General features: G+C 39.1%; 1 protein-coding gene across 9 annotated transcripts in view; it reads right to left on the minus strand.

Annotated features, from left to right (window-relative positions):
- Positions 1-21,497, minus strand: part of LOC107038477 (microtubule-associated protein futsch) — a 115,631-nt gene that overhangs the window by 2,803 nt on the left and 91,331 nt on the right. For 6 of the 9 annotated variants that reach the window (XM_015257579.1, XM_015257578.1, XM_015257577.1 and 3 more), the window contains 3 exons: positions 6,099-20,564; positions 5,055-5,123; positions 3,260-4,165 (listed from right to left, as the gene is read on the minus strand). In XM_015257579.1, the coding sequence (XP_015113065.1) occupies positions 3,260-4,165; positions 5,055-5,123; positions 6,099-20,564 (15,441 nt within the window). Of the gene's footprint in view, positions 1-2,123; positions 2,338-3,259; positions 4,166-5,054; positions 5,124-6,098; positions 20,565-21,497 lie in introns of all 9 variants that reach the window. The other 3 variants (XM_015257585.1, XM_015257576.1, XM_015257580.1) reach the window with 2 other exon arrangements.

Here is a 21,497-nt window from a genome sequence, read left to right on the forward strand (position 1 = left end):
GCATAAAAGCAAAAAGTTTTACAAAACCCAATTAATTGCATCTTATAGAACTTTTTGTTTTTAATCCTTCGCTCAATTTCTTCCTTTCAAATTGTACATCATGCCCAAACCAGGGATAAAGACTAGACATATAAAAAAAAAACAAATCACAACAGTACTATTCATAAATTCTGGCAATACGTAAAATTATTATGCATTTCTTTTTCACTGCTAGAAAGAGTTTTTCCTCCCAATTGTTTCCATAATCAACTGTTTCACTAAAAAATTAATCTTTGTGGCAATGTAATGCCATTTAAATGTAGTATAATAACTCGTGCTGTACTTAATAATTCGTGTAAAGCGCGGAAAAAGCGATGTTATACATAAAATAAATATGATATCTGTCTCAGCGGTAAAAAATTTGATTCATCTGAGTATTACCAAAGTCTAAAATCAAGTACAGAATCACTTGAATGTGTCTTCACGACTGTTCTCGTCAGCAGTACATAATTGTCCACTGCTATTAGTATTGTTAGACGAATTAACTATTATCAGTAATTTTCAATCGTAAATGCTCTGTTATACTGACTTCGATATGGCGAATAGAATAATAATTATTATCATCGTCTTGATCAAGAAGAGGACCGATATAGTTAGTGATAGTTAATTACTAATAACTAAAATATAGTGTTCCTTAAATAAAACTTATCATTAATTACTACTAAAGGTGAATATTCGTCTAACAATTCTAACTCATTTTATTCATTACTTATCGCAAATGTGACGGTTGGTCCCTCTACACTTTAGCTTTATCTTGAAATATAATTAATTTGTCAGAGGAGCTATAAAAGAATCAAGAGTAACTATTGTAAGTTTCGTATGTATAAACTAAGTATAAATAAAGGACAAGGATGATAAAAAATATCACAAAACAGAATAGGAATTCATATTTGTCATTATAACTACCGTGCAACACTACTAGTTGTAACTACTCAAAATATTGAATATTTTAATGTTATATAAGCTTTCTAAAAAGTGCACATTGTACTACGTAAATGCAACATGCATTATTGAGCGCTTCCATACTCCCAAGATACTTGTCTTTAATAAAATCATGCATAATACTGAAAAAATTGGAAAAAAGCTTGTAAACAATGTCAAAGTTCATTCATCTGTACCAATAATTAATTCGCGAACTCTATTACCATCTTGGGATTGAACGGTTCGTCTTTCCCTAAAATAACTCCTTACGTTGATTCTTTATTACGTCCAAGGACGTAATTCACACAAATAATTTGGTAGTGAAGTGGTAAACAGAGATAACTCCAGAACGTATTTGCAAATATCAAGGTAGAGATTTAGAAAAAAGTATCGAAGACCATTCCTGAAGAAAAATGTATGAGCTACGCTGAAAGAGAAATCGACATAATATGACAAAAATAATTTCTTAAGTAGACAACATCGCCTGCATATTCGATCAATTAATGGCAGGTTTCAGACAAGAAATCGGTGATCTTCGGGCAAAAGGAAGATGATACTGAATGAAAAATGCTTTTTTTTTTCTATAAATTGGAAAATATTCCTGAAGAGACGAAGTAAGTTTGAGAAAAGGAAAAGATGTTATTGCTTTCCTTCAAACACAGAGTTATATTTTAGAAATATCTAAAGGTTCTCTCCTGTTTAAATTCTGTACTCATTAAATATGAAAATCTCTGATCCATGATTCACTGAATCGAAGCTTTTAGTATTTTTAGTCATTTTCTCATCTATTGACACGAAATGAACGATGTCTTGAGGCAAGAAATGGTCACTTTATCGTCAAGTGTTCGTGTTCAAGTCATGAACATTTCACAGGATTCTTACGCGGTCTGACTTATTATGCGGGATTCTTGTCCCAAGTGTTTTATCCTTAAGGGAGGAGACATTTGGCGCAAGAAATTAGTTTTGTGCTATTATGTCGATATTTCTCTCAGTGTACAGCAAGAGTTTGTGATAATTTTTCTAATGCTGTTAGTTTTTGAGATATTAGCAAAATTGCCTGCATGAAATCTATCAAGTTGTCATCTTCTGTCATTTCACTACACGATCTAAATTACAAAGGTAATTCTTATGAAAGAAAAGAGAAAAAATGGTGTCGATCGTACCCAGGCTATCTCGAATCGTGACTAGAGAGAATGTGGAGTACACGAGGTTCCAGGGCTAAACAAAGTGCAACTACTCCGACTAACACCGCAGATGCCACACTCAGCCAACAAATGCTTCTCGAACTACCACTCGTCTTCCTGTTAGACTTGTGTGGGGTGCCTATTGGGCAGCTTTTCATTTCCGAATCCATCAATGAAATCGAACTCTGCTCGGCTATTGCCACGTAACAAATTACATCCTCTAATAACTTTCATGCTTGTCGAGAATATGCAAAATTTCATGATTTCCCACAAACCATGTAGCAACTGGATGTAACATCTAATGAAATTAGTACGAAGGGGAGACCTCGGAAGAGGATTTGCAGAGCACAGAAATATGAAGGGCAGCGAATCAATAATGAATTTGAAACACAAAACAAGTCAGTAGAAAGCCAACATGAATTTGTTGAAAAAAAATCTTAAATCTAGATTGCGTCTTTTAATAAGGAATATTTTTCGAGTTTTCGTTTTGCTCAATAAATAAAATGGATGTGAATAGATCTATTGCTTCTAGATTCAAAGATACTCATCAAACACTCAAGTTGACTATCATCTCTCCGCTGACTTGATAATGTCCATCAGTGAATACTAAAAATGACTAGATAATTATGTATGAGTATAACCAAGCGACTAAGCCCGTAGAACTTGGAATCCAACTCTAACTTCGATTTGAACGATTACCACCGAGACGGAAAGACACCTACGAAATACCTCTCCACAACCTGAATTTTCCCTGAGAAATAAAAAGAGGAGGAAGGGAAACTTTGAAAATTCCAACAAGCTTAATTTTCCAATTTTTTCGCAGATCAGATATACTGGTAATTAATAAGATCACATGATTACACAGAATTCCCAAAGCAGCAAGGTGTGAAGAACAAGGTAACCATGAAATAGATAATGTTACAATTAATGAATTAAAGTGAGCGGGAGTACGAACATAGCAGGTAATCACGAACACAGAAAGCTGATCTCTTCTTGCAAGAGACAAATAGCGATATAAAGGTATCACAGGGAATGAGGATTCATTGGAGACGGAGTTTGTTTTAGCGGGACAATTACATCGCTTACTTAGAATTTGTTAGCTGTGATTGCGGTACCTTGGTCGTCTTCTAGAGGTGATAGTTCAGCACCTTCATGCAGAGCAACATCCGATCCACTTGAGCTGCCCAGTGTTCGTCTCTTGCTCAATGATCGTCTCCGGGCTCGTGGTGAGCCATCGCTGTCACTGTCACTTGGTAATTCGTGACGTGAATCGCCATTCTTTGTGAAGGCAATATCACCGGAGCCTGGTGATGTGTCCAGAGAACATTGAATCTGATCCCAATTGTCCTTGTCATGTGATCGCGATGAAGATTCCCAGGAGCTCTTTGTGCTAATGGATCTCACAATTTCTTTGGCACTTGTGCAAGCACCATTGTCTTCTTTCGAAGTTGACTTTGGTATTCTATCCGTTATCACCGTTCTGGTGGTTGTTTCTGTTATGCTAGCTGCAGGATCTGTGAAATTGCTCGATTCAATCAATTTATTCATGTCAGCTTGGCTCAAAGATCCTGAGCTCTCTGATACTATTGATGTCACAGTTCTCGTGATAACAGACGTCTCACCACTATCATCTTCCATCGTTTTTGTTATAAACGAGTGCCTACTGATGATCGTTGTATCGCCATCCTCCGTTTTTGATATCGTTACAACACCATTATTCTTATCCTTTCTTTTTCCCTCCTTTGTTTTAATCGGTATCTTACTCTTCTGGCTCGACTCTTCCAAACTAATATCTAATGGAACGGATGCAAGTGGTTTTGGCGATGAGCTCGACGCCTGTGGAATCTTAGACCTTGGACTCTGGGACTTTGGATGATGTTTATCGACTTCAAGATCAAGACACAATTCTTTTTTCAGTGAAGATGACTTGGTGCAGTGACGTGGGTCGGGAACGGATTGATTTGTCGGAGCAGAAGTAACATGCCTCTCTACAGTCCCATCAATCTCAGCCGAATCATGCCCTGACCCATCCAAAAGGACACGGACAAGAACAGGAACAAGGGCATAAAGCACATTGATACACACTAAATAAATCTCAAGTTTCTAGCCCAGCTGTAATTATTAGTTGTTGGCATATTCTTCTTTTTTTTATTGAGTTTTTATTTCAAAGGGATTTTTTTTGGTAATTGGTGAGACCATTCAGATTTTTTGTTAGGGAAACTATATTATGATCCATTGACTATGTGACAGTTAGATTTTCAAACTGGTATTAATATGGCATTGATTAATGTGTTGGGGTGTATACGTATTCATCAGTCGACGGATTTGTCAGAGTTGAAAATGGAGTTCCTTATCAGTTTGGAAAACTGTCTTTTTTCATAAGTCCTTAATTATTTTGTTTTTAATAGAATAGGAAGTTATTCTGTCACATCGACCGGTCATAAAAATTCTCGAGATGATGAGGGCATGGACGATTTCAACTCTGATAATTCCGTAAATGATGATTGATGTATACATGAAGAAGTGACGTGTATCAATCATTTGAATGCTCTCCGCTGAAGCATCTATATCATCTTCACAGTCTCCCGACCAGTAGCAGATATTCACGAACAAGAGAGTACCCTCGTCATCATTTAGGAGATAGAATTTCTCCGCAAGGACAATACTTGTTATGATTCATTGATTGATATAATATCATTCACTGGAGGGCATTCGTGAATTATTAGTTAGTGTAGTAAGCCAGCATGTGCTAACTATGTAAGATAAAGCTAAATATCACTGAGGGTACCAAAAAAATTGATGAGTTCCTAAATTACTCATCCCATTATCCCTGATCGGTAATTGGTCTCGTTGAATCTATTAATTCTAATCCTCGGATTCTTGCAGTTCCATATTATATACAAACATTACCTGATGTTTCTAGCTCAAGTGCTTGGTCCGCTAAGCTTTGGGCGCGTTTAGCAGCTTCCTCCGTTACATCTGTAAAGACCCAGCAAAATAAGGTATAAGTTATACATGTAAGTTCTTGATGAACATTTAAAGCAGTGAATTTAGAACGATAGTGATTAGGATGATGGTGATGATATTCCCTGGCATATTTTGGTTCACATGCTTCGCTAGACCATGGGCTTTCCTGTTAATCAAATGACAGTGAATTACTGCCGGTAATTAATTTCACTTTCGAACGATTTTTTGAAGGTGGATCTAACATCATTTTGTTGCTATAAAATATATAATATATGTGGAATTAAGAATTTTTCATTATGTCAAAGATATTTGTGTACTGTAGACACCACAGGTGGGGAAAATGAAAAGAAGCAAAATGAAAAAGCTCAATAAAAATCAAATGAAACAGTTGAAAATTCAACATTAACTGAAAGCATGCATTCAATGTTGAAAAAAAAACATATTAGATCACGTATTTGGAAAACCATTTGTCTATGTTATAGTATAGCAAATAAATAACTCCCTTTGGGTTTGTGAATACTGTTCGTGTCACCTTAGGCTTGAAATAATTATACGTTTTATTTGAGTTACGAAAAGGACGTAGGGATCAATCTATGAATATAAAATGGAGTCATCATAATCCATATTATCTCGACGAGCTTGTAATTCAAATGGTTCACAATCGGGCAATACCATTGTGGAGTTCAGGTGCTTCGGTAAATTCCTCGGTTAAAACTGGGTTACACGCATTAAAGTTTTATGGGTAAAAAAAACATTATTAGATTAATGACGTTGTGGTGCATGATATCTGGCATTTGTTTAAATCGTTTCCTCCGTTAATAGGCTTCACTGGAGGGAAAATAAAAAATTACCATTAAATTAAATAAAAAATGGGTTAAAAAAAAGATTAAAAGCATTAAAAATAATCGTAATGGAAAATTATACATGTTACACACAGCTGGTATGTAATATATATGTATAACACAATCAATCATTGTTTGAAGATACCTTTAATTCTACTGTCACCGAGCTCGTCGGGGCTGGGTGGCGGAGTCGACATTGTCGTCCTCATAGACGACTTTGTTACTATTGTCGTGACGGTTTGCCGTGCATGAGGCTCAAGGTGCCCTACACCCTTCACCCTATTACTGTCATCTAACTCTCGTTCTAGTGACTTTTCAGTTCTTACTACCCTAACTTCTGTATCAAAATCTTTAGCTGCATCTATTTTTTGTGGAATGCCTGAGACTGATTTTGTTACTGTGCTTGTTTCCCTAAGTCTACTTTCAATTGGACCGAACGATTCTAGGGTAACCTGTGCGTCATCTACTATATCACTTTTTTTGTCTGTTTTACGTTGCGGGGAAGATACGTCATAACTACCAGATACATGAGCGAATTCAGGCTTGGTGTCCTCCCAAAACTTTTCAGTGGCCTTGACCATACTCGAAATTACACTCTTTGATTTTCCTTTTGAACTTTTTTCTTCTCGTGAGGATTCCATTTCTGTGGGTGCAATTGGCATCCTGTCGTCGATTTGCATGGCAGTTTCACGAGAATCTTCTAAAAAGGCCACTGTCGCGACGTAAGGATCTTGTATAGGTGGTGTGGATTGTGCTAACGGTTGGCTGGACAATGAATTGTCGTCTATGGTTTGAAGGATGGGCTCGTACCCTACAGACATTCCTTTTCGTAGTTCCCCTTCTCTTTTCATAAAATCTGTCGATGCCTCATCTTTTTTTCCTTCGACTTGCTTTCCAGTTTTTTTTACATCTTCCTGGATTTGTTTACCGTCTTCTTTGGCTGACTGTTTGCTCTCATCCCAGAATTCTTTAACATCGTCTGATACATCTTCTACGGCATGTTTCGCACCCTTGATAATTCCTGAGAAGAAATTTGAACTTTTCTCTTTCGTTTTCTTGACATCTTTCTCGATTTGATCCTTCACAACCTCTGCGGAGTCCGCTACAGCCTTGCTCCTATCAATGATTTTTTCTTCTACTGCCTTTACATCATCTTTTACATCTTTCGTGGTTTTCTCCATGGCGGATTTGGTGGAGCTTGATATTGCGTCGGTCCCATCTATGATGACCTGACCAACGGTCGTGACTTCATCGTGCACAATCTTATCATGCTTGTCGCGCCTCAAAATTCCGAAAATTGGGCCGCTTTTTCCCTTTTGTTTCTCAGTTTTTGACTGTCCCTCTTTTTCCTGTTTCGGTAGATCAGTTTCAAGATCCTTAAAATCAAGACGCCCATCTGTAATCATTTGAATATCTTGCCCAAAAGTATCGAGCTCATGTTTGACGCTCTTATCAGCCTCTATAATTTTATGCTTAACATGCTCTTCTTCTTCTTTAGCTTCTTCCTTCGTCTCATCCCAGAATTCTTTGACATCATCTGTGACTTCTTCCAAGGCGTGCTTAGCTCCTTTTACGATACCAGAAAAGAAACCTTCGCCTTTGTCTTTCATCATTTTCGTTGTTTTTCCAATTTCTTGCTGTGCAGTATCCGTGGGGTCAGTTGTTGATTGCACTGCCCCGTCAATGTTGATTTTTGCTGCTGCTATATTTTTGTCTGCTTCAGCAACCACCGCTTCCTTTGTATCATAAAGGTTATTGATGATTTGCCCAGATACTTTGGAAGTATCTTCCGCCAATTTGTCATGAACTTTATGGGTTTTATCTTTCAAGTCCTCAACATTACGGTATATTTTATCTTGAATTTTTCGTGACCCATCACTAATATCTTCTGCAATTCTTTCAGCTACATTGGAGATATCATGACTTGTTTGCGATATTTTCTGCGCAGTCTGATCTCCAGACTGAACGTCCATCGCTGCTTTATCGTATGCATCGATTACTGATTTTACTGCTGCCTGTTTCTCTTCCTCAAATTCTTTTTTGCTCTTGTCGATGAATTCCTGAGTTTCATGCGCCGTGTCGTCTGCTGCTTGCTTTCCGCTTTTGAAAATGCCAGAGAAGAAACCCTTAGTTTTTTCTTTAGTCTTTTGAGTTTCAGCCTCTAGTTTCAGCTCCGCAACTTCAGCCGAATCCGCAATTGAATGTGTGAAATCAGATACTGCCTGTTTAACAATCTTTGAATCTTCTTTCAGCTCTTTGTCAAAGACATCCTTGACTTCATGAGCTTTATCATCTACTTTCTTGGAGGTATCTCTTAGATTTTGGATTGACTTGCTAGCTGTTTCGGAAATAGATTCCCCAGTTTTTGCTGTTTTCTGGTCCACTGAATCCAATTTCCTGTCCAAGTCTGTTTCGGCGGTTACTAGAGCATTCTCTGCTCGTTGGACTACCTTAGAGGCTTGTTCATCTACTTTCTTTTTTGCAGCATGGCTATCAGTTTCAATTTTATGTTTAACGCTCTTTACAGATTTCGCCGCGTTGTTCAAAGCTTGTCGAGCGGCTTCCTCTTCTTCTTCAGCTTCTTTTTGAGTTTTAGTTTTGAATTCATCAATATCTGCAGCAACTTCATCTACTGCGTGCTTAGCGCTTTTCAGAATTCCAGAGAAGAATCCTTTACCCTTTTCTTTAGCATGAACAACTTCTTCCTCGGTCGCTGTTTTCATTGCATTTGCAGATTCTGCTACAGTTCCGGCCGTCTTTGTCCCCTTTTCTTCGATTAGATGTATACCTCTATCAAGCCCGTCAGACATATACTTCTTGGTTGCATCAACTTCTTTTCCAATCTTCTCAACTGTTTCACTTGATGCACCCTGGATTTTGATAGGTATATCAGAAAGAGCTTCGCCTGCAGCTACAGTTGCTTCCATTATAGCATTTTGACTGGTTGCCATATTCTTTTGCCTTTCAGCAACGATTCCTTTAGCTGTATCACTAACATCCGTAGCTGCTTGAGATATCTTTTGCGTAATTTCATCGTTTGTAGCGCTGAGATCACTCACAGCTTTCTCAATGGACTTGGTGGCTTCTTCAGAGGCCCGATGTGTCTTTTCAGCCTCTTTTTCTAGCTCTCGGTTAGTTTCCTCGAGGAATTCTGACATATTATCAATGCCCTCCTCTGAAGAATGTTTTGCACCCTTGAAGATACCGGAAAAGAGGCCTTTAGTTTTCTCTTTTGTTTTCTTGGCTTTTTTTTCTAGTTTTTCTTTCGCGGCAGCGGCATTGTCTGTAGTTTCCGCAATCTTTTCTTCCACGATATGGGCATCGTCTTTGCGTACTGTATCTTTGGCATGACTAAGTTCTGCACTGATTTTTCGGCCTGATTTCTTTGTTACATGTAAGGCATTGCTTGCAGCATCTGTAAAAGTGTCACCAGCAACCTTCATTGCATCCGATGCACTTTTCTCAATATTTTTCACTTTCTGATGTGCATCATCCTTCAACTTTTCTGATTTATCGAGCACGTTTCCAAGTCCTTCAGATACTTTTGTTGTGGACTCATCTATGGCTTTCTTTGTATCTTTCATTGTCTCAGCGGTGAGTTTTCGAGCTTTCTCTTCTTCTTCTTGTGCTTCTTCTTCAGTTTCATGAATGAATTCTTTGACATCGTCAACTACTTCATCAGCTGCGTGCTTCGCACCTTTAAAAATACCGGAGAAAAAGCCTCTCGTCTTGTCTTTAGCTTTTGTTACCTCCTTTTCAGCTTTATCCTGGGTCTTTTCAGCAGTTTGACCAAGTGCATGGGCAGTGTCTCTTACTGCGTCTTTAATGCTTTTTGCATCTTTTTCAAGTTCCTCACTTATTGCTTCCTTCGTATCTGTTACACCATCACCAACTTTTTTAGCTGCCTGGCTGGTGGTTTTCGATATGTGATCCGCAGATTTTGAAAGTACTTCACCAGTGGATTTAGCGGAATCAACTACAGCATCTTTGCCAGCTACAGCAGTGTCAACTATGTGATCTTTAGCTTTCACTGCGGCATCAGTAACAGTCGTTGTTGTATCTGAGATTTTCTCTGCGGCCTTTCGTTCGGTTTCTCCTATTTTCTTTCCAGTTTCATCAATCAATTTTTTTGTTTCTTGAGCTGCTTCATCAGTCGCATGTTGAGCTCCTTTGAAAATTTCGGAGAAAAATCCATGAGTTTTTTCTTTAGCTTTGGCTGCCTCCTTTTCAATCATATCTTTGTTTTCTTGAGCCGACTCGGCAACAGTAGAAGCCACGTGTTCCGCTTCATCTTTTACACTTTCCGTATGTTTCTTCAACTTTTCAGCTAAAGCATTTTCTTTTTCCGTTACGTTGTCTACAATTTTCTTAACTGTGTCCTTAGTCGCTTTCGATGCTTGTCCTGCAGTACTTAAAACTGTATCACCGGTGCCTTTAGCCACATCAACAACGGCATGCTTGCTGGAAACAGCCGTGTCGACGACCTGGCCTTTGATTTCCTGTGCAGTGTCAGAGATGGCTCCAGTAGTATCAGAAATTTTCTTCGATAATTTTTCTTCCTCGTGTTTAGCTTCTTCTTCAGTAACATGAATAAATTCTTTTACATCATCAACTACTTCATCAGCAGCATGCCTCGCTCCTTTGAAGATACCAGAGAAAAAGCCCTCAGTTTTATCTTTAGCTTTCGCTGCTTCTTTTTCAGCTTTCTCTTTGGTTTCTTTGGCAGAATCGACAACTGTATGAGCGACGTGTTTTACCCCATCACTCAAGCTTTCAGTCTTTTCCTTCACTTTATCAGTAATAGCTTGGTTTGTCTTGGTTATATCACCACTAATGCCTCTAACCGTATCTCTGGTTGCCGTTGATGCTTGTTCGGTAGTACTAGAGATCGCAACACCAGTGGCCTCGGCTGCATTAGCAATAGACTGTTTACTCGCAACAACTGTATCGACCACTTTGTTCTTTGCTGTTTCTACAGCGTCGGTGACATTGTCGGTTGTTTCCGAAATGTGCTTCGATAATTTCTCTTCATGTTTTGCGTCTTCTTCAGTTTCATGGATGAATTCCTTCACATCGTCGACTACTTCATCAGCAGCATGTTTAGCGCCTTTGAAAATGCCAGAGAAGAAACCCTTGGTTTTATCTTTAGCTTCCATTGCTTCTTTCTCAGCTTTATCGTTTATTTTCTTGGCGGAATCTGCAACGGCATGGGTGACATGTTCCACCCCATCTTTTAAACTTTCAGTTTCTTTTTTTACCTCATCAGTTATAGCTTGTTTCCTCTCTGCCATATTTGCATCGATTTTTTCAACTGTGTCTTTGGTTGCTTTTGCTGCTTGTTTGGTAGTACTTGCAAGTACATCACCAGTGGTCTTAGCTGCATCAGCAATAGCGTGTTTACCTGCAACAGCAGTATCCACAATTTTATCCTGCACATTTCCTACAGTGTTAGTGATGTTGCTGGTTGTGTCAGAAATATGCTTCGATATTATCTCTTTGTCTTTTTTTACTTCATTTTTAGTTTCTTGGGCGAGCTCCTTCACATCGTCAACTACTTCATCAGTGGCGTGTTTACTGCCTTTGAAGATGCCGGAGAAGAAACCCTTTGCTTTTTCTTTAGCCTTGGTTACCTCCTTTTCAGCTTCATCTTTGGTTTCCGCAGCAGCGTCGGCGACGACATGTGCAACATCTTGTACTCCCTCTTTCAAATGCTCTGTACCTGTCTTCACTTTTTTACTTATAGCCTCCTTCACATCAATTGCATCATCAACAACTTCTTTTGCTGCGTCATCGCTGGTTTTCAATGCACGTTCTGCAGAACTTGAAAGGACATCAGCACTCGTTTTAGCGACATCAATAATAGCTTCTTTACCTGCCACTGAAGTTTCAACGAGTTTATCTGCAGCTTTTTCTGCAGTTTCAGTAAAAGTTGTTGTGGTATCTGAAACTTGTTTCGATAGTTTTTCTCCATCTTGTTGAATTTCTTTCTTTGCATGGTCAAGGAAGTCTTTTGTATCTTCAGCAGCTTCATCAGCAGCATGTTTCGCCCCTTTGAAAATGCCAGAGAAGAATCCCTTGGTTTTTTCCTTAGTTTTTAACGCTTCTTTTTCAACTTTGTCTGCATTTTCCTCGACAGTTTCCGCAACTGTGTGAGCACCATCTTTCAAGTTTTCCATATCTGTTTTGACATGTTTACTGACAGCGACTTTCGCATCTACTACACCATCGAAAATTTTTTTAGATGTGTCTTGAGTGGTTTTCAATGCATGTTCTGCAGAACTTGAAAGAACATCCCCAGTAGTGCTGGCGGCATGGACAACAGCATCTTTCCCAGAAACAGCTTTGTCGATTACTTCATCTTTAACTTTACCTATAGCATCAGTTACAGTTGTTGTGTCTGAGGCTTGTTTTGATAATTTTTCTCTATCTTGTTCAATTTCTTTCTTCGTATGGTCAAGGAAATCTTTTGTATCTTGAGAAATTTCACCAACGGCATGCTTTCCCCCCTTAAAAATACCAGAGAAGAATCCCTTAGATTTTTCTTTAGTTTTTGAGGCTTCTTTCTCCATTTTGCCTCTACTTTCTTCAGCCGTATCAGCAACCATATGAGCAACATCTTTCAATTCACCTTTCAGACCTTCGACATTTGTCTGCAAATTTGTAGTTACAAAATCGCTAGTCTGTACTACGTCAGTGGTAATTTTCTTTGCTGTTTCTTCACGGATTTTGGATGTCTGATCTGCAGCGCTTAGTACTGTATCACCCACAGCTTTGGCAACATCAGCAGCAATCTCTTTACTCGTAAGAGTAGAATCAGTTATTTCATTCTTCGCTTTTCCAATGGTTTCAGTGACGCTCTGTTTGATTTCTGAAACTCGTTCCGGAAGTTTTTCTTTGTCCTGTTTCAGTTTGTCTTCAGTTTCTTTAACGACATTTTTCGTATCTTCAGCTACTTCTTCAGCTGCGTGTTTGGCACCTTTGAAAATTCCTGAAAAGAATCCCTTGGTTTTATCTTTAGCCTTTGTTGCCTCTTTCTCCACTTTTTCTTCGGCTTCTTTAACAGATTCAACAACTGCACGACCGACATCTTTCATTTCATCCTGCACACTCTCTACATTTTCCGTCACTTTCTGAGTTACAGCATCTTTTGTCTCGATAATGTCATCGGAAATTTTCTTGGCTGTGTCTTTAGATGCCTTTGATGCTTGTTCTGCACTACTTGAAACTGCATCACCTATCGTTTTAGCCCGGACAACTGCATCTTTTCCTGCAACAGCCGTATCGACAAACTTATCTTGTACTTCTCCAACAGTACTTGAAACTGCTTCGCCTGTCGCTTTAGCTCCATCAACAACAGCATCTTTGCCAGCAACAGCAGAATCTACGAGCTGATCCTTCGCTTTTCCTGCAGTATTTGACACTTCTTCGCCTACCGTTTTAGCACCATCAACGACAGCATCTTTACCTGCAATAGCAGTGTCCACAACTTTATCTTTCACTTTTCCTGCAACATCTTTGACATTTGCTGCTGTGTCAGAAATATTTTTGGATAACTTCTCTTCATCTTTTTTCGCTTCTTGTTCAGTTTCATGAATAAATTCTTTCACATCGTCGACTACTTCATCAGCAGCGTGTTTTGCTCCCTTGAAGATGCCGGAAAAGAAACCTTTGGATTTTCCTTTCGCTTTGGCCACTTCCTTCTCAGCTTTATGCTTGCTCCCTTCAGCAGTATCAGCAGCAGCATGAGCTACATCTTTTGCACCGTCCTCTAAGCTTTCTACACCTTTCTTGACACTTTCTGTTAGAGCGACTTTTGTATCTGTCACATCATCAGCCATTTTTTTAACTGTGTCGTTGGTTGCCTGCGATGCTTTCTCTGTAGTACTTGATATTACATCACCGGTAACTTGAACCGTGTCAGTAACCGTATCTTTCCCTGCAATAGCAGTATCAATGACTTGGTCTTTAGCCTTTTCTGCAGCATCAGTAGAATGTACTTTTATTTCTGAAACTTTTTTCGATAACATCTGTTCATCTTTCTGAACTTCCTTTCCAGCATCATGCATGAAATCTTTTGTGTCTTGAGCTACCTCATCTGCTGCATATTTTGCTCCTTTGAAGATACCGGAAAAGAAACCTTTAGTTTTTTCTTTAGCTTTAGCTGCGTCTTTTTCTATCTTATCCGTGATTTCGTCTGTGGTGTCAGCAATAGAATGAGTGACATTTTTTACGTCTTCTTTCAATCTTTCTGTCTCTTTTTTTCCCTTTTCAGTGATAGCTGCCTTAGATTCTGCTATCTTTTCGGAAACTGTCTTAACGGTATCGTCCACCGCTCTCGATGTTCCTTCTACTGTACTTGCTACTGCATTGCCTGTCGCGTTGGCTGTTTCAGTACTAGCATCTTTACTTGCGATTGCAGCGCTAACGAGTTTATCTTGAGCCTTTTCGGCGCCCTCGGTAACAGCGGTTTTCGTTTCTGCAACATGGGCTGATAATTTGCGATCTTCTTCTATTGCTTTCTCAGTTTCCTGAATAAAATCGTTTGTGTCTTTAATGACTTCATCAGCAGCGTGCTTGCCTCCCTTGAAGATCCCAGTGAAGAAACCCTTGGTCTTATCTTTAGCTTTTCCTGCTTCCTTTTCAATTTTATCCTTACGTTCCTCAGCAGTATTTACTACTTTATCAGTGGTCCGTTGCATTTGATCTTTCAAATTCTTAGAATCTTTGGTAAATGCTGCACTTATCGAATCTTTTGTCTCTGCCATACCATCGACCATTTTCTTGACGGCGTCTTCAGTTGCCTTCGCTGGACGGTAGGTGGTACCTGAAACGGTGTCCACTACGGTTTGACCAGCATCTACAACCGCATCTTTACCTGCAGCCGTAGTGTCAATTGTTTTGTTCTTAGCTTCGTCTGCTACATCACTTATGGTTTTGGTGGTATCCGAAACATATTTGGATATTTTATGTTGATCCTCCTCCAGCTCCCTTCCCGCCTCGTCAGCGAGGTCTTTAGCATCTTCAGCAACTTCGTCTGATGCATGCTTGACCCCTTTGAAAATACCTGAGAAGAAGCCCTTTGTTTTTTCTTTGGCTTTTATCGCTTCTTTCCCTATTTTATCTTGGCTTTCATCTGCTGCTTTAGACACACTGTGAGCTACTTCCTTAACGTCTTCTTTCAACCTTTCTGCGTTCTTCTGGACTCCCTCAGCAACAGCGTGTTTCGTATCTAATATTTCATCAGCCACTTTTTTGGTTGCATCTTTAGTAGCATTTGATGCCTGCTTTGTAGTACTGGAAAGTGCATCATCAGCGGCTTTACCCATATCGACGATAGCATCTTTACCAGAATCAAGATCATTTATAATATCACCCTTGATATCCGTTATATTTTCAGCTATTTTATCAGCATTCTGTTGAAGTTGTTCCTTATCTCTCGCAGCTTCTTCTTTAGCTTTTTCAAGGAAATTTTGAACATCGTCTCCAGTGGTCTCGACTGCATGTTTAGAACCTTTGAATATATTAGTAAAGAAGCCTTTACCCTTGTCTTTAGCCTTTCTAGCTTCTTTCTCAGCTTTGTCTTTCCCATCTTTAATCAAATCAGATATTTCCTCAGCTGTAGTACTCACTTTTTCATTTGCAACATTCAAGTTTTTATCAATTTCCTTCACAGTAGCGTCTCTAGTGTTGACTACATTATCTACGACCTGTTTTGCAGTATCTTCAACTATTTGAGGTGTTTTCTCGACAGCATCGGTAATTGTTGCAGCTCCAATGTGGGCTTTCGATATACCGTTGTCAGATTTCTCTGAAATTTCACTTAAAGCACCTTCAATTGTTTTCTTCGCCTGTTCAAGTTCTTTTTGCCCTTGACATGCTGCAGTATCGATATCATCTTTAATAGCCGTTGCTGTACCAGAAATTTTATCATCAATATGAATTTTGCCCTCTTTAATTTCTTTATCGAACGAGTTTTTAGATTTCTTAATATCGGTTTTTACTATATTGACATCGTGATCAAGTTTTTCCTTGACGTATTTCACTGTACCTTGCATGGCTTCTTTGCCCTTTTCAGCTTCCTTCTTTACATCATCGATTGTATCTTGGATGCCATCAGTCATTTCGTCGACACTGTGTTTGCTACCTTTGAAAATGCCAAATAAGAAACCTTTACCTTTATCTTTTGCTTTCTTTGCTTCTTTCTCAACTTTATCAGCAGCTTTTTCGGTAGAATCAATAGCAACGGTTGCTGTCTCAGTGACGTGATCTTGGATTACTTTAGTATCTTTCTCGAATTCATCCCCAATACCATCGATCATTTGTGTTGCTTCTTTATCGGCTGCATGTGTTAGATCAACAATATCCTTGGACTTCTCAGTAACTTTATGGGATGCATCATCCTTGGCTGACTCGATATCTTGACCTATTCTATTCTTCATATCTTCAGAAGTCTTAGCGGTTTCTTCAGCTTCCCGTCTAAGCTGTTTCTCTTGTTCTTCAGCATCCTTCCTTGTCTCATCCAGGAATTGATTAACATCTTCGGTAACTTCATCAGCTGCGTGTTTAGCACCTTTGATGATACCTGTCAAGAAATCCGAACCCTTGTCCTTTCCTTTTTTCACATCTTTGTCTTTTTTCAGGGCTGCATCTTTGGCACCTGCTGTACTTTTAGAAGCAGCATCAACTTTACCCTTCGTTGTTTTCGATTCGGTTTTGACTTGTTTGGAAATTGCCCTTTTAGGTTGATCGACATCTCCAGCAGCTTTCGGAGGTGACTGTCTCATTGACTTAGTTTTCTCCTGGCCATTATTCTTGTCAGACTTGAGTTTTTCTGTAGGACTTCCTTTGGACAGCTTCGCTTGTTCTGCAGATGGCTGATTCGCTGACTTGGCTGTCTCTACAGTAGTATCTTTTGTAGTTTTAGGGTCTTCCGGGACATTCTTAGTGACTTTGACTTTTTCGGCAGCAGTTTCTTTAGCAGTTTTAGCCTTAGCTGCAACAGTTTTATCAACATCGCTGATTTTTCTTTTTACTGTTTTGGATTCCTCCTTGGATGGTTGTGGTGCGGCTTTCTTAGTTTGATCAATAGTTTTTCCATTTTTCGGAGGAGATACTCTGGTAGTCTTTACGGTTGTAGTAGTAGTTTGTATAACTTTTCCTTTGATTCCTTTCAAAGATCCTGTCACATCTTTACCAACCAACTTTTCTTTTTTGCCTGTTTCGTCAGCTGATGAATCGGAATCCTTAATGGGGGGGCTTTTCCTCACATCAGACCCATCTTCTTTTTGTGCTCGTTCATCTTCTTTTTTAGCTTCATCCTGGGTCTCGTCCCAGAATTCTTTAACATCTTCTGATACTTCATCTACAGCATGTTTAGCACCTTTAATAATGCCTGAAAGAAGACCTGGACCTTTCTCTTTGAGTTTTTCCGGCTCCCTTCCAGTTTTACGTTTTGCAGCAGTTGGCGAATCTGAGACTTTTTTTGTATCCACAGCGACTTTTCCTTTCTTTGCTTCAACCTCCTTTTTGGGAGGTTTAGCCATGGACTTTTTAGCCTTATCGATGTCTTTGCTCACCTTACTAGCTTTCTCCTTCACCTCAGTTGATCCTTTTGCACCACGATGTGGAATATTATGATCAGTTTTGTCTGGCACATCGGTGATTTCGACTTTTATAGTTTGGAGAGTTTCAGAATTGTCGTTTAGAGTTTCACCAACTTTCTTATCAATCTCCGCGTTGACAGTTTCTCCAACAGCGGTTATTCCATCTCCAATCTCTGCAGCTGCTTTGGTAGTTTTTTCGAGTTCATGATCAGCTTGCTGTTTCTCTTCTTCAGCCTCTTCCTTCGTCTCTTCCCAGAATTCTTTAACATCATCAGTTACTTCTTCGACCGCGTGTTTAGCACTCTTGAAAATTCCAGACAGAAAACCACTTTTTTCACCCAGTTCTGTTGGTTTCTCTCCATCACCTTCATCGCGTTGCAGCAATTGTACGGCAGGAGCAGATGGGTATGGATGTTCTTCCATAATATCTGCGATCTTACGAGTATCGTCCAAGAGTTTGGAAGTCGCGATCCTCAAATCCTCATCACCACTATCGAATGAGGCATCAGTTGATGAACTCTTTTCCCTTGATTTACTCCTCCTCCGAATGTGACTTTTGGGACTTTTAAATATCCCGAAAAGTCCACTTTTCCCTTTTCCATCATCTTCTTTGGATTTTACATCCACTGCTTCATCATCTGTCTGTTTGACTTCTGCTGTCACGGGGGATACAGGTTCTTTAGTGACCAACGTATCCTTGAGAGATTTTCTAGGCTCATCGAAACTGCCGGTTGCCTCTGCAATTTTGCGTGTATCATCCAGGAATTTCGATGTTGCATGTCTGAGTTCTTCATCACCACTGTCAAAGGAAGGCTCTGTTGAAGTGCTCCGATCCCTAGATCGATTCTTCCTCGATCTCAGTTTCGGGCTCTTGAATTTTTCGAAGAAGCTGGTCCCCTTCGATTTGCTTTCGTCAGCCGAATCTGAGAATTCACCCGATCTCCTTTGTTCGGCTTTCTTCTTATCAACGCGACTGCGTTTTTGTTCTGAAGACTGCACTGCATCATTCGGATCGGAATTTGATATGATGGTTTTTGTAATTGTCGTCGTTTCAACTTTTGGTACCTTTACATCATACGAACTGCCTTTTAATTTATCCTTTGGTAGGTCCGATTCTTCAGGAACTGTCGTAATGAATTTCTCTACTTTGATATCACTTTGTTCTTTCACTTGGGGTTCTTTTTCCAACTTCAGTAAAGCTCTGTCCGCCGCCTTTCTAGTGTCATCTAAAAATGCAGCTGTACTTATCCTGAGTTCTTCATCTCCACTGTCAAAGGACACGTCTTTCGATGTATCCTTATCTTTCGATCGACTACGTCGATTTTTAGTTTTAGGACTCTTGAAAATGCCAAAGAAGCCACTAGATTTATCCTTGACCTCATCAGTTGTCTCTTCAACTTCTGTTTTCAATACTCCTGTAGCATGTTTAGTTTCTTTTTCTATTTCATCCGCACCGGACTTGATTTTCTCGTCGAGTGATTTCAAGTCACCACTTAGGCGCTTCAAACCATCATCAGCTTGTTTTTTATCGTTACGCATAGCTTTCTTGAAGTCCTTAATGTCATCCAAGACTGACTTTTTAGTCGTTGTTATGACGCTGTCGACATCATCCACTGTTGTTTTCACAGATGAATCAAGACGATCTTTTTCATCGTCCACACTACTTTTCAGTTCAGCTACAGACTTCTGCATTTCTTGCTCATGTTTCGCTATGATATTCTTGTCTTCCTTCTTTGTCTTCATAATAGGGGTTTCCACATCACCATCATGTTTCTTTGACCCCTTGAATAGACCAGAGAAGAAACCGTGTTTTTCTTTATGATCATCAGCACTCACTGGCTCTTCTTTTGTCACTAACTTCTTCTTTGGAGTCTTCTCAACTTCTGGTGTTATAGCCACACCATCAATAGGCTTGATTTCCTGTTCTTCTGCAAGATCTTCGATTTCTGGAACAAAAGCTTCGGCACTTCGCCGAGAATCGTAGAGGAAATCAGCAGTAGCCCAAATAGGATCCCGATTTGGTTCTTGTTCAGGGAGTTTTTGGGGACAAATACATATATAAGTGGTTGGATCGAAAGCAGGATACTCGAATTGAGGAGAGTCACGTGTCAGATCAGCTACTTTCCTTGTGTCCTCGAGGAATTCTTTCGTAACTTTGATATCTTCATCACCACTGTCAAATGATACCTCTTTCGAGTCTCTTTTTTTTCCTTTCTTTATTTTTGGTCCCTTGAATATACCGGAGAAAATGCTGCCTTTCTCTTTCTTTTTTCCCTCTTCAGCCTTTGAATCGTCTAAATGCACATTATACACGCCTTCATAAGCACCTGTGTCCATTTCTTTCGTTGGCTTTACGGTTTTTAAATCCTTCGCGTCATCGTTCAGTTTATTTTTCATCGTCTTCTCGGCAATTTCTTTCCCTCCTTTCAATAATTTCTCACTTTCACTTACCGTTCGGTCTTTTGCCGACATCAGCGCAGGATCAGGTTGGATCCTGACGATGTCTTGGGCCGGTTCCATGCTGCGATCGGCTTCAACGTTTGGGTCAAACGCAGCCATCGGCGCGCTTGGCTCATCCGATCTTTTTGAAATTTCTGCGTCCTTAAGACCAGAATCCAGCATTATAGTAGTTTTTGTGATAGTGACTTTTTTCTTCGAACTGTCTTGTGAAAGAGTCACTGGCTCTTTAGTCTCGAATAAATGCACTTGGCCAGGTGTAATTGTTTCTTTAATGGTCTTTGTTTCGGATATAACTGTTCCACTTTTGGGAGCACCTTTCGTCGTGGTAGTAATCGTAGTAATGATAGTACCGTGCGGAGTATCAATTTTCTTTTTTTTAATAATTAACGGTTCAATCGACTCTTCCCCGCGGCCTACACTCTCTTTAGCTATAATCCCCTCAATCTGTCCTACAGCACCTTCTGCCTCTTTACTCGCATCATCATAAACCCCTGACCACCCCTCCTTTGCTAATTTCTCCTTCTCTTTCTCAGCGTCTTGTAAAACACCTGTTAATTAAGTATTATAAAATTTTAAGGTACATCTAGAGAATATTTAAAGTACATAATACACATTTTAAGTTTTTTCTTTTCAATTTGTAGGCGTTTGCTTATTTTGCGTTCTAATCAGCTCTGTATTGTCATTTTTTTCGTTGATTCGATTAGTCAAAGCCGCATTTGCTACTTATGGTTCCAGATAAAGTAATTATTCTTTATTAATGCTTCCAGATTGCACATTTATACGATAAGAGCGAGGGTTAACTTTCCGTGTAATTTCATGTGCGTACAGTGTTTGTGCTGTGGAGCAGCTATCCCTTTTTTTAGTCAAAATTATTACTATTCCCCAAAGAAGATGCAAAGGCAGCTCTTTATTTCGATCTTTCTATCACCGTCCTACTCATAAAGATTGATTCCTGATTGTGACATTGATTGTACTCAGAATTATAATCGCTTGATTAATTAATTCGCTCGTGTACATCATTGAAATTCCATATTATTTCGTATTGCAACTCCAATTAGTGAATCAATAATCCACGCTTAAATATCAGATATTATTCAGCATTATTATTAATCATCATGCTGTCTGAAAATAAACCCTGAATCACAAAAACTAATGTGATTGATTAAGAAAAACTTTCCAATTAAATATCAAACGACAGCTGCTCCGTGTGCCCACACAGTAAATATCATGCAACGCTAAGGAAATATCATTTATTCATTACATTTCTTGCGTTTTGCCTTAAAAGTGATATTATGAAACGCTGCTGGAAAATATAAAATTATAATTGTTGAACAGGATAGAACAATATGATGTATTAATAATAAAAGAAAATCAGAAAATTGGTTTCAAACTACGACCAAGGGTTGCGCAATTGCAAAGCAATTAATTGCTCAGTCTGTAATAATTAATAGGTCACAGAAAAAAGCGAAATCATATGATAC

This window comes from Diachasma alloeum, unplaced genomic scaffold, assembly GCF_001412515.2.
Source record: "Diachasma alloeum isolate Michigan unplaced genomic scaffold, Dall2.0 Dall_scaffold_00284, whole genome shotgun sequence".
Taxonomy (NCBI): Eukaryota; Metazoa; Arthropoda; class Insecta; order Hymenoptera; family Braconidae; genus Diachasma; species Diachasma alloeum.